Source organism: Trichechus manatus, unplaced genomic scaffold (genome assembly GCF_000243295.1).
Source record: "Trichechus manatus latirostris isolate Lorelei unplaced genomic scaffold, TriManLat1.0 scaffold00105, whole genome shotgun sequence".
In the NCBI taxonomy this organism is placed as follows: domain Eukaryota; kingdom Metazoa; phylum Chordata; class Mammalia; order Sirenia; family Trichechidae; genus Trichechus; species Trichechus manatus.
The window spans coordinates 4,670,253-4,683,321 of NW_004444041.1; the positions used below are offsets into that span (position 1 = coordinate 4,670,253).

Genomic DNA, 13,069 nt, shown 5'->3' on the forward strand with positions numbered 1-13,069 from the left:
GAAAAGATTAGAGTAACGATCCCCAGTGCTCACTCAGACGGGGGACAGTGACTGTTCCCAACAGCCAGACTAGAGAACTTCATTTTTCATGGGGCATTGGGTACAGTATACAGAAGGGTCTCATCACAGTAAAGAGGAATAATTAGTCCTAGACTGAGTGTTGCCCTGATCCCATCTAACAAATCTAAAAAAAAATGACCCAAAAGAATCAAACTGTTTCCAAATAACCACATTCCAGAATAAAACTCAAGAAGATTTATAGGAATACAAAACATCCGGAACTCAGCCAGGTAAATTTCACAACATCTGGCATCGAATCAGACATGCAAAGAAGTAGGGAAACACAATCTATAATGAGATAAATCAACCAATCAAAACTGAATCAGAACTGACACAGATGTTAGAATTAGGAGAAAATAAAATTAAAACAGTCATTCTAACTGTATTCCATATGTTCAAAAAGTTTAATAGATTTTTAAAAACCCAAATTGAACTTCTAGGGTTGAAAACTACAATGTGTGAGAGACAAAATACACTGGATGAACGTAGCAGCATATTAGACGCTGAAGAAAAAAAGATTAGTGAACTTGAAGGCACAGCAATAGAAACTATCCAAAATGGAACACAGAAAGAAAAGAGAGTTAAAATAATAATCAGGGCATTAGTGAGCTGGGAGACAACTTCAAGAAACCTAATATATGTGTTTGGAGTTCCTGAGGGAGATGAGCAGAGGGGGAAAGAGAGAGAGAAAAGGAGAAATAAAATATATTTGAGGAAATAATGACCCCAAGTTTTCCAAATTTGATGCAACCAGTAAAACCATAGATGTTAAGTAGCTCAATGAACCCCAAGCACAGGAAATAAGAAAAAAAAAAGAAAACTACACCAAAGTTGTAAGTGATAAAACTAACCAAAACTATTGATTAAGAGAAAAACCTTAAAGGCATCCAGAGGAAAAAAAAAGACATGCTAAAATAAGAATGACAGCAAAGTTTGCATCTGAAACAATGTGATAAAATAGTGAAGCAACAGCTTTAAACTACCGAAATTAGAAAAAAAAAAAAAAAAAAAACTGCCAACTAGAATTCTATATCCAGAGTAAAAATTCTTAAATATTAAGATGAAATACTTTTCAGACATCTAAAAGCTGGAAGAATTCATCTCCTGCAGACCTGCATTATAAGAAATGTTAAAGGAAATCTTACAAGCAGAAAGAAAATTACATCAGAAATATAGATCCACACAAAGGAATGAAGAGCACCGGAAGCAGTAACTTCATGCCTAAATACATGATTTTTTTTTTTTTTTAATTAAGGTCTTCTTAAATAATTGAGTGGTTGGGATGAGACCTGGGCAGGAAGGACTGAGTGAGAAGGTGCGCGGCAGCTACGGTGCAAAGGCTGCCTCACGCTGCCTCGGACAGCCTCCGCTGCCACTGCGAATGCGGCTCACGCTTCTGACGCTGCTGGCCTCTTCCCTCCCCCCTCCCAACGCTGCCGTCACCTGGGAAACCGCCCAAGCGCTGCCGAGCACAAGGGTTTCATGGCAGCCCCGAAGAAAGCAGCTGAGGGACCGTTGGTAGGGGCAGTGGTCCAAGGCACCGACTGCAGTCGCTTTCTGGTTTTCAATTCAAAAACAGCGGAACTAGTTACTCATTATCAAGTCGAATTAACACAAGAGTTCCCAAAAGAAGGATGGGTGGAACAAGACCCCAAGGAAATTCTGCAGTCCGTATATGAGTGTATAGAGAAAACATGTGAGAAACTGGACAAGCTTAATATTGATATAGCCAACATAAAAGCTATTGGTGTCAGCAATCAGAGGGAGACCACTATAGTCTGGGACAAGTTAACCGGAGAGCCTCTTTACAATGCTGTGGTGTGGCTTGACCTAAGAACCCAGGCTACCGTTGAGAATCTCAGTAAAAAAATACCAGGAAATAATAACTTTGTCAAGTCCAAGACAGGCCTTCCACTTAGCACTTATTTCAGTGCAGTGAAACTTCGTTGGATACTTGACAATGTGAGAAAAGTTCAAAAGGCTGTTGAAGACGGTAGAGCTCTTTTTGGTACAATTGATTCGTGGCTTATCTGGAGTTTAACAGGAGGAGTAAATGGAGGTGTCCATTGTACAGATGTAACAAATGCAAGTAGGACAATGCTTTTCAACATTCATTCTTTGGAATGGGATAAAGAGCTCTGTGAGTTTTTTGAAATTCCAATGGAAATTCTTCCAAAAGTCTGGAGTTCTTCTGAGATCTATGGCCAAATGAAAACTGGATCCTTGGAAGGTGTGCCAATATCTGGGTGTTTGGGGGACCAATCTGCTGCATTAATAGGACAAATGTGCTTCCAGGAAGGACAAGCCAAAAACACGTATGGAACAGGCTGTTTCTTACTATGTAATACAGGTCGCCACTGTGTATTTTCTGAACATGGCCTTCTGACCACAGTGGCTTACAAACTCGGCAGAGACAAGCCGGTAATTTATGCATTGGAAGGTTCTGTTGCTATAGCTGGTGCTGCTGTTCACTGGCTAAAAGACAATCTTGGAATTCTAGAGACCTCAGAAGAAATCGAAATACTTGCTAAAGAAGTAGGTACTTCTTACGGCTGTTACTTCATTCCAGCATTTTCAGGGTTATATGCCCCTTACTGGGAGCCCAGTGCAAGAGGGATCATCTGTGGTCTCACTCAGTTCACCAATAAATGTCATATTGCTTTTGCTGCATTAGAAGCTATTTGTTTCCAAACCCGAGAGATTTTGGATGCCATGATTCGTGACTGTGGAATTCCATTCAATCATTTGCAGGTAGATGGAAAAATGACTAACAACAAGATTCTTATGCAACTGCAAGCAGACATTCTGCACATTCCAATAGTAAAGCCCTGTATTATTGAAACTACTGCACTAGGAGTCGCCATGGCAGCAGGAGCTGCAGAAGGAGTGGGCGTTTGGAGTCTAGAACCTGAGAATTTGTCAGCCATAGTGATGGAACGGTTTGAACCACAAATCAAGGCCACAGAAAGTGAAATTCGTTATGCTACATGGAAGAGAGCTGTGATGAGGTCAATGGGTTGGGTTACAACTCAGTCTCCTGAAAGTGGTGACCCTAGTATCTTCTCTAGTCTGCCCTTGGGCATTTTTATAGTGAGTAGCATGATAATGTTAATTGGAGCAAGATACATTTCAGGTATCCCATAAAATACCAACTCATGGATTCCCAGGATGCAAGCCTTTTAGCATAAGGAAAGAACCCAGCAATTCTGTCTCTCCATGTGATGATACTATCATAGACTATGATTTTGCTTATAAACCACTTGCTGCATGACGCATGAGAAGTCTCTAAGTAGATCTATAATCTGAAATAAAGAAAACACAGCAGAAAACACTATAAAAACAAACGGTGTGTTTCTTTAACATCAACAGTTAAAGTTTGGCCACCACCTTGGGGGGTGACCTCCTCCACTGCCATAACATCCTGCCCTATTCCTTCTCAGATGTAGAAATAATTCATGTTCTATACATGGAATCTTTCATCACATGTATTAAAACACTTATGGACCAGAATTTGTTTTATGTTTGATTTATTTTTGTGCTGTACACATACTTAAGAGGTTACTACTAATCTGCTAAAATGAAGAACTTTTTTTTTAACAGCCCTCAGAAGTCCTTTTTTCTACATATTAAGCAGACTACAACATATTTATCGACTACTTAATGTTAACATTTAACATTATTAATATTATATACAGTGAAAATTTGGTACTCTCATAGCTTAGATATTTTCCTGAAAAGTATCTGCCAAAATTGAAATTCTTCAGACATTATATATGGTCTCACCAATTATACTAAATGCTGTGTAGGTCTATTAGAGAAGGACACATTTTTCTTCTTTTCATCTCTCCATTGTATATATACAGTCATGTGCCGCATAACATCCATTTGGGCAATGTTCCACGGCATATACATCCATGGTCCTATGAGATTTTAACAGAGTTCAGAAATTCCCATCAGAGAACAGGATGTAGTGAATGTAACGATGTAGCAAACACAACAGCTTCCCGCACGCAACCTGTGTATCTCATGTCTCTTGTATACAAAGTGATTGTGCTGCCAGGCATATAATGGTACAGTACATATATAACCTATAACATATATGACTTGATAGTCATAATAAACACCTATGTTACTGGTTTATGTACGTACTGTACTTTCTATCATTATTTTAATGTGAACTTTCCCTACTTACAAATACAAAGTTTACTGTAAAACAGTGTATGCTTTGACTTGTAGGCAGCAGCGTCCAATCTCATGTATCGTGCGTTTCTTGAGTATTGTAGTATTATCTCTCTGTTTAATTTTCTTTCGAAAATATTACCATGAAGTGCATCACAGCTCCCAAACGCAGCAAAACCAGTGCTAGTGATAGCAGCAGCAATAGGCAAAGGAGAAGTATTGATTTGGAAGTAAAAGAAAAGATATCCCATATAGCTTTGTTAAGTATATAATACGGTGTTCCCATAATATCTGAATTGCACAACGTCCTATTTCACAGAACTTATCATGGACGTTAAGCGACGAATGACTGTATAATATATTTTGGCTTCATATGTATAGCATACAAGGAGCCCTGGTGGCACATTGGCCAAGTACTCAGCTGCTAACCCAAAGGTCGGTGGTTCAAACCCACCAGCTGCTCCTAGGGAGAAAGATACGGCAGTCTGCTTCGGTAAAGATTTACAGCCTTGCAAACCCTACAGTGCAGTTCTACTCTGTCCTTCAGGGTCACTATGAGTCAGAATCGACTCAACAGCAATGGGTTTGGTTTTTGGGGTATAACATCCAGGCCTATATACTTTATATAGAGTAGTCTATTTATAAATTAAAAGCACATTGCAGTCAGTAGATTGTAACAGAGATGGTCTTGAGTGGACCACTATATACAAAAGTATTTTAGGATAAGCAGCTCTTTTACATCTTTGGGCAATGAATATACATATTATTTACCAGTGGAAACTTTTTCTTAAAGAGGCAGTTTAAGAAAAATTTAAGTATGTTTTATGTTGCTATAAAAAAGGTATTATGACTTCAACTATATCTTATACCTCACCTTTTAAAATTATCTTAGCTGTATATATGCTGGTAAAAAGAGAGAAAAACCTGTGGAATGCTGCAGTCAACATTGTTTTCAAAGAAAAAAAAGAAAAGTAAGTGACTATTCAAAAATAATAACAATGTAGTATGGAATTTAAGTGTATATAAAACAAAACTGTATAACAATAATAACAAGAACACTGGAAGGGGAGAAATGGAAGTATAATCTTGTAACGCTCATATGCTATATGGAAAATGGTATAATATCACTTGAAGTTAGACTGATAAATTAAAGATGCATATTATAAACCATAAAACATCTTCTAAAATAATAAAATAAATAATAACGATTAAGCCAATTAAGCAGATAAGATAGAATTATTAAAAATGCCCACTTAATCCAAAAGAAGGCAGAAAAGAGATGACAAAAAAGGAAAAAACAACAAATGGGAACATAGAAAACAACAGCAAGATAATTTAATTAACCTTAACCATACTAATAAGATTAAATTAAATGATCTAAATATCCCATTTGAATAGCAGAGATTGTCAGATGAGATAGAAAGCAAGATCCAAATACTTAACTGCCTTTGAGAAACATATTACAAATATAAAGAATAAAATTAAAAGTAAAAGAATGGAAAAAGATGTACTGACATTAATCAAAAGAAAGCTGTAGTGGTTATATTAACACCAGAATGTAAATTTCAAGGCAAAAAATATTGTCAATGATAAAGGTCAATTTGTAATGACCAAGGGGTAAATTCTTCAAGGAGACATAACAATCCTAAATATTTATGCACCTAATAACAGAGCTTTGAAACACATAAAGCAAAGTCTGGTAGAAATGAAAGAAAAAGTAGACAAATGTATAGTCAGAGATTTCAACAACTCTTCCTCAATATTTGATAAAGTAAGTAGACAAAAATTTAGTAAGATATAGGAGATTTGAAAAATATCAAACAACTCGACCTAACTGACCTTTATAGAATATGCCCCCTACAATAGAAGAGTACATTATTTTAAATGTATATGAAACATTTACCAAGATAGACCATATTCAGGCCATAAACCAAGCCTCAATAAATTTAAAAGGATCAAGTCATATAAAATTTGTTCTCTAACCACAATGAAATTATAAACCAATTAAAAAAATCCCCATATATTTGGAAACTTAGTTACAAACTTTTAAATAATACACCAATTAGAAAGGAAAAAAAGAAAATATTTTGGATGGATTAAAAATGAAAACAAAATATATGAAAATTTGTGACTTACTGTTAAAGCAGTATTTAGGAAGAAATATATAACAGTAAAGACCTATATGAGAGGAGAGAAAAGGTCTCAAAAGCTTCTGCCTTAAGAAACTTGAATTAGAAGAATAAACCTAAAGTAAGCAGAAGAAAGAAAATAATAAAGATGGCAGCAGTAATCGATAATACAGAAGACAGAAAAACAATAGCAAAAATTAATGTAATTTAAAGTTAATTCTATTACTGTAACAGTAAAATTGATAAACCTTTATAAATATAGACTAGGAGAAAAAAGAGAGAGAGAGAAGATACAATTTAAATATTAGGAAGGAGAGTGACATCTTTATAAATTCTAAATATTTTAAAAGGCTAATCAAAATCCCGGTGCTGTAGAATCAATTCCGACTCATGGCAACCCTATAGGAAAGAGTAGAATTGCCCCATAGGGTTTCCAAGGTTGTAATCTTTACAGAAGCAGATTACCAGGTCTTTTATCCCACTGAGCGGCTGCTGGGTTAAACTACAACTTTTCTGTCAGCAGCCGAGTGCTTAACCAGGGCTCTGTTTAAAAGGATAATAATGGAATATTATGAAAACTTTATTCCAAGAAATTTGACAGCTTAGATAAAATGTACAAATTCTTTGGAAAACACAAACTACCAAAACTCATTTAAGAAAAAATATATAACCTGAATAGCCCTATATCAAAGAAATTGAGTGTGTAGTTAAAATATTTTCACAAAGAAAACCGTAAGCCCAGATAGCTTCTACCAAACATGTAAAGGAGAAATAATACCCATTCTACACAAAATCTTCTAGAAAACTGAAAAGGAAGGAATGTCTCCAAACTCATTCTATGAGGCCAAGATTACAGCATTACCCTCATACCAACACCAAAGACATTACAAGAAAAACAATTGCAGAGACTCGGGCAGACATGGCTGTGGCAGCATGCTTGTCTGTTTTCCCATTCTTACCTATTCTGTAATATTCTTTGGACTCTTGCGCAGACATGCCTCTAGCAGCATATTGTCCACTTCCCACTTTTGTCCTTTTGAATATATGCCGAATAAAACTTTCTTTTTACTTTAAAAAAAAAAAAAAGAAAAACAATTGCAGGCCAATATCCTTCATAAACATAGATGCAGAAATGCGAAACAAAAATTTAGCAAAATTAACAATACGTAAAAAGGGTAAGACATTATGACCAAGTTTATCCCAGAAATGCCAAGCTGCAATAATGAATCAGTGTGATTAAAATACAACTACACACTGATTAGAATAGCTAAAATTACAAGACTGACCATATGAAGTACCAGCGAGAATGTGGAAGAACTGTATCTCTCATACAGTGCTGGTGGTAATGTAAACAGGAACAATCATTTTGGAAAACAGTCTGACAGTTTCTTTAAAAATTAAACTTACATTTATTGTATTATGCTAGGTATTTACCCAAGAAAAACGAGAACTTAAGTTCATATAATGACTTGTACATGAATGTTCACGGTGCTTTATTTGTTACAGCCAAAAAATGGACACAACTCAAATATCTATCAGTGGGTGAATGGATAAACAAACAGTGGTATATCCATACAATGAAATATTCTTCAGCATTAAAAAGAAATTAACTATTGATACACACTACAACACAGATGAATTTCAAAATTATTAAGCTGGATAAAATAAGCCAGATTAAAAAAAAGAAGAAGAAAAAGCATATATACAGTGTATAAAATTACATTCATATAAAATTCTAGAAGATGCAAACTATTGTACAGTGACAGAAAGCAGATTAGTGGTTGCCTGGGAACTGGAGGCGGGAGGAAGATGAGGAGTGGGCAGGGAGGAGTAGAAAGGAGGATCCAAAAGGGCACAAACAAAATTTGAGGAGTAATGAATATGTTCATTATATATTAATTGTGGCGATGTTTTCAAGGGTAAATACATACATCATAATCAAATTGAACACTTTAAATATGTACCTTTTATTATATGTCAATTATACTTCAATAAAACTTCTTAAAAATAGAGTAAAGCATTATTTTCAAACTCTGAAGGAAGGTAAGCAAATTTTGTTCAAGTAGGTCAATTTTTGCTCTTTTCGGTTATGCACACTGGTGTCTCCTCGCTGAATTTACAGTCTGCTAGAACAAGATGTGTCAGTTCCTATCTCTAGCAGGTCCATGAGCTTTATTTGAAGTCATTTGTGTGATTAGGCTGGAGAAGCACATGATAATGTCTAGTCTCATTTAAAACAAATTAATTTCCCATTTCATTTATCTGGTCATAATCCTCAGCGTGGGACACATTGCAAATGATCTTATAAACAGTCACAAACAAAGATATCCTAAGGAAAGCAAGCTACAAGCCCTGAAACAGCCTTCCATATACACTCCTGTGATGATCAGGTTTCCTTTTTCTTTTACCTTTGCGTTAAAAGTCTCATTTTCATAATTTGGCTAATATGATATTGGTGAATTATAGTACTTTGCCTCAAGGCTATAAAGAGCTTCTGTATATTCTACTGCAAAATTAGCTAATTAATAACTTCTCTATATTGTCACTAAGCAGAACTACGTGGTTAAATTATGATGATGGAGTCTCACTGCATGCATGTTATGAAACAGCAAGTTGTCATTTAATGTCAGGCATATGTGTGAGTTCGAGCATGAGCTGGAACACCAACCAGGAATATAGTTCTGATACTATTTTCCAGGGATGCATTTTGTGAATTAAAACAAGTGGTGGCTGGTGTGGGGTGGGAGGAGGAAGAGAGAAGGGGAGAAAGATGGAGAGACAGAACAAAGAAGGCTAGGAAGGGAAAGGAATGTTAAAGGTATACAAAGAGAAACAGTAATTGATGAAATTAATTGCAGGGTACAATGTACTATTAATTTAATTAAAGACACCCTATGTGGTATTCATGTAGAAGCAGCACTAATCGGCTAAATCATTTCTAGCTTAGCTCTAGGAAGGCCAACCAAATACACTGGACTTAAAGAGATAAATGTCTCCCCCTCCCCACCTGACACAGAATTCTGAACGATTATCTGTTGGTGCCTGATTTCTGGTACTTATATTATCATTTTGATATTAATACCCATAAGCCTGCAGGAAAGCTCTTGTTTCATTCACAGTAAACCCTTGCTCCCAGTGCATGGTCTAAATGTTACATTAAACGATCCCACATTTAGATGAAACATTATGCAGCAATTCTATGACTGTTAGATATGGAAAATTTGCTTTGGTGCCTTTTGTTTTTAATCATCTGAACTAATAAGATACCCTAGAGTAATCTTCTAGCAAAGTCTAGAATAAATAAAATCATCTCAGTCAGTCGCCTACTTTAACCTTTCATTGAAATGACAGCTCTATAGTCCATTCTCATTATTTCAATCAAAACAAAGTGAATAAACTTAATATTTAAATATCCCTCAGAGTTTCCATCAACAACCTTTACAGCCTGATTTATTTGAGCCTTGGAAAAGTTGCATGTGATCCTCGTCCTCTGTGTGTTTAACATATATTATAGTTCATTATCAACTTTCGAAAAACAGATTTATTTTAGAAAAAGAAAAGAAGGCCTTGACCTTTGACTGGAAAAAAGTAGAAGACAGTAAGACTATGTTCATCATCTTATATTAAAGTATTCCTCAATGAACTTCAAGGAGCCCTGGTGGCACAGTGGTTAAAGAGCCAGCTGCTAACTGAAAGTTGGCAGTTTGAACCCACTAGCTGCCTGCAGAAGAAAGATGTGGCAGTCTGCTTCTGTAAAGTTTTAGAGCCTTGGAAACCCCATGGGGCAGCTCTACTCTGTCCTATGAGGTCACTATGAGTCAGAATTGACTCGATGGCAAAGGGTTTGTTTTTTTATGTTTGTTTCCCTATAGATATGGCTTCAGCAATATGACCAGAGCAGTGGATGAGTGGACACCCTGGAGCAGGAGGCCTTTAAGTCTCTTTCTTTTTCTCTCTCTGGTTGCAAGATAAATTTGTCAGCCCTCAAATGTATTCACTGAATCAACTAACTGATCACTCCTTCCCAAATCTATTTCAAATAGGCCATGGCTATCTACCATTATCAAGCATTGGTTTGGAGGTTCAGTGGTAGAATGCACAACTTCCGTGCAGGAGACCAGGGTTTGATTTCTGTCCAATGCACCTCATGTGTAGCCACCACCCATCCACCTGTGGAGGCTTACAGGTTGCTAAGATGCTGAACAGGTTTCAGTAGAGCTTCCAGACAGACAGACTAGTGATGCCTAGTGATCTACTTCAGAAAATCAACCAATACAAACCCTATGGATCACAACAGTCCGATCAGCAACTGATCATGGGGATGATCCAGGACTGGACAGTGTTTTGTTCCATTGGGACCAACCCGACAGCCGTGAACAACAACATCTACCATTAGTTTAGTTTCAAAATTGAGAACACTGAAAAAAAAACAAGAAAATCCTTTTCCTAATCCAAAAAATGTATACCTTTAGAATCTGAAGATGAGTCGCCTGGGGAATATAATTTTGGGGGGGGGCTATAATTAATCTCATAGAATTTAGTGTTCTTGAAAAACAATGTTATCACAGAAAATTCCAAGAAATACTTCAATTATGTCAGAAAAGGCTGGAGTTGGAAAGGGTCTTAGAGACAATCTAGTCCAACATCATCTAATGCAAAATAGTAACTGAAAAATTTAAATCACTTACTAGATATCATAAAAAAGCATTTGGGAACAAGAATAAAATCCAACTTTTTAGATTCTAATGTTCCTTAAGTTTCAACCAACTGATAGCACTTTATTTGAACTTTGTCTATCCCAAAAGATTCTACTATGACTTTTTTTATAGGATGAAAAGTAATGGTAGTAATACCTGTTTGTTAGTGGGATTTCTTATGAGACTTAGAGTTATGGCGTGGCCAATGAATAAGTTGGTGCACACACACATACTCATACACAATTTTTATTCCAACTAAGCCAGACGTATTCTAGATGATTCTAAATTACAATGAAATCATTCTCTATTTTCCAATGATTTTCTATTCCCCAAAAAATAATGTTTACAGACTCTTTTGGGAACCATTTTCCTAGCCATGAAATATGCCAAAAATTTGGTGGCGAACTTGTAGATGTACCATTCCTATCTAGGTTCAGAGCTTGTCACTTACCTTCATATGACCGATATCATTTCAGACTTACCTAGTTCATGCCTTCATTTCAGAGAGACATGCAAATTTCTTCTTCTTCCTCCCTTTTCCTCCTCCTCCTCGTCTCTTCTTCTTCCTCCTCCTCTTTTTCTTTTCTTCTTTTTCCTGAAACAAATTCATTGGGTTAGATCATATGGTATTTACTACTCGTATTCACAAACATCAAAGGGGTGGCAATCTGTTTAATATCCTGCAGATGAACACGTGCTAAAAAGTGGCATTGACAATTGGGCACTTGCTGCCCACTGGGCACCAAGCAGTGATGTACTAAAGATCTGGCTTTTTGTTCCATAGAGAAGAACGACATTCATTACAGTAGTATCAAAAACAAATTACGTACCAAATGTTTGCCTCAATAAGTACTTGGACCATCATTTATCTATCGTTAATTCATCCCCTCACAGCCTCTACACTTCAGGTGTATTGCTGTCCAATACTTTACCTGTCTCTATGTATGTTCCTTTCTCATTTGTTTCTATGAGTTCACTACAGTTTTACCTTCTCATACCAGCTCCAATGTGTATTATGATAATTATGAAATGCCTACAAATAAGAGGGACAGAGACAAAAGACATATAATTCTTTTACAAAATATTTCTATCATATCTTATGGTGTTTCATTTGGTCATGTAATCAACATTGTCAATGGAGAACTGGAGGCATTTAATTTTTGTTTCCCAGATGTCAGAGACTATTATAAGAGGATAACCTAAGACTTAGATAGATAAAACTTTAAGTTTAAAACATATACCTAATGAATTTTAGCTAGAAATGTCACCAGTTGCCATCAGAGTAGAACTGTGCTCCATACGGTTTTCAATGACTGATTTTTTGGAAGTGCACAGGGCCTTTCTTCCAAGACACCTCTGGCTGGACTCAAACCTCCAACCTTTTGGTTAGCAGTTGAGCATGTTAAAAATTTGCATCATCCAGGTACTCCAGCTAGAAATTAGGGGTCATACATGTCAAGGGCTTTATTTTAAAGATTTAGAAACTGAGCTCAGAGGAGGTAATGGCCCAAGCTCTCATGGCTGAGAATCCCAGGATTAGAATGCAAGGGAACTTTCTTTTATACCACTGTGCCAACTTTTCTTTGCAAGATTTTTGATTTTAAGAATAAAAATGGTGCTTGTTTTTTCTAGGATTTCATTTAGAGACATTTAGAAATGCAATAGTAATTACATAGAATCACCCCCACCCCCACCCCACCATTCAAAACTATTTTAAGTCCTGGGAAAAGAAGTAACTTAGGAGAACTTGATTTAAAATGTCTCTTCTGTTTCTTTCTCCACATTCACACTCTTTTAGTTCAGGCCATCCTCGTTACCTTTGGCCTGATATTAAACTACAGTAACCTTATTATCCTGTCCCTAGTTTCTCTAATTTATCCTCCACATGACCACCATGGTTCTCCCTCCCTTCCTCTTCCTCTCTCTCTGTCTTTCTCTCTGATTTTAACATAACTTACTGGTTTTCTTTATATGCCCCAGATCCAGCTTGGGAAGGGCCTCCCC

General features: G+C 36.3%; 1 protein-coding gene across 1 annotated transcript; it reads left to right on the forward strand.

The window, feature by feature from the left end:
* The first annotated feature begins 1,542 nt into the window (after positions 1–1,542).
* Positions 1,543–3,393, forward strand: GK2 (glycerol kinase 2). Its single transcript, XM_004383114.2, has one exon. The coding sequence runs from the start codon at positions 1,543–1,545 to the stop codon at positions 3,202–3,204; it is 1,662 nt and encodes a 553-aa protein (XP_004383171.1). The 3' UTR covers positions 3,205–3,393.
* Positions 3,394–13,069: the final 9,676 nt, after the last annotated feature.

What these genes read in the sequence shown, in the direction of transcription:
- GK2 (XM_004383114.2), top strand. Translation starts at nt 1,543, where the DNA reads ATGGCAGCCCCGAAGAAAGCAGCTGAGGGACCGTTGGTAGGGGCAGTG.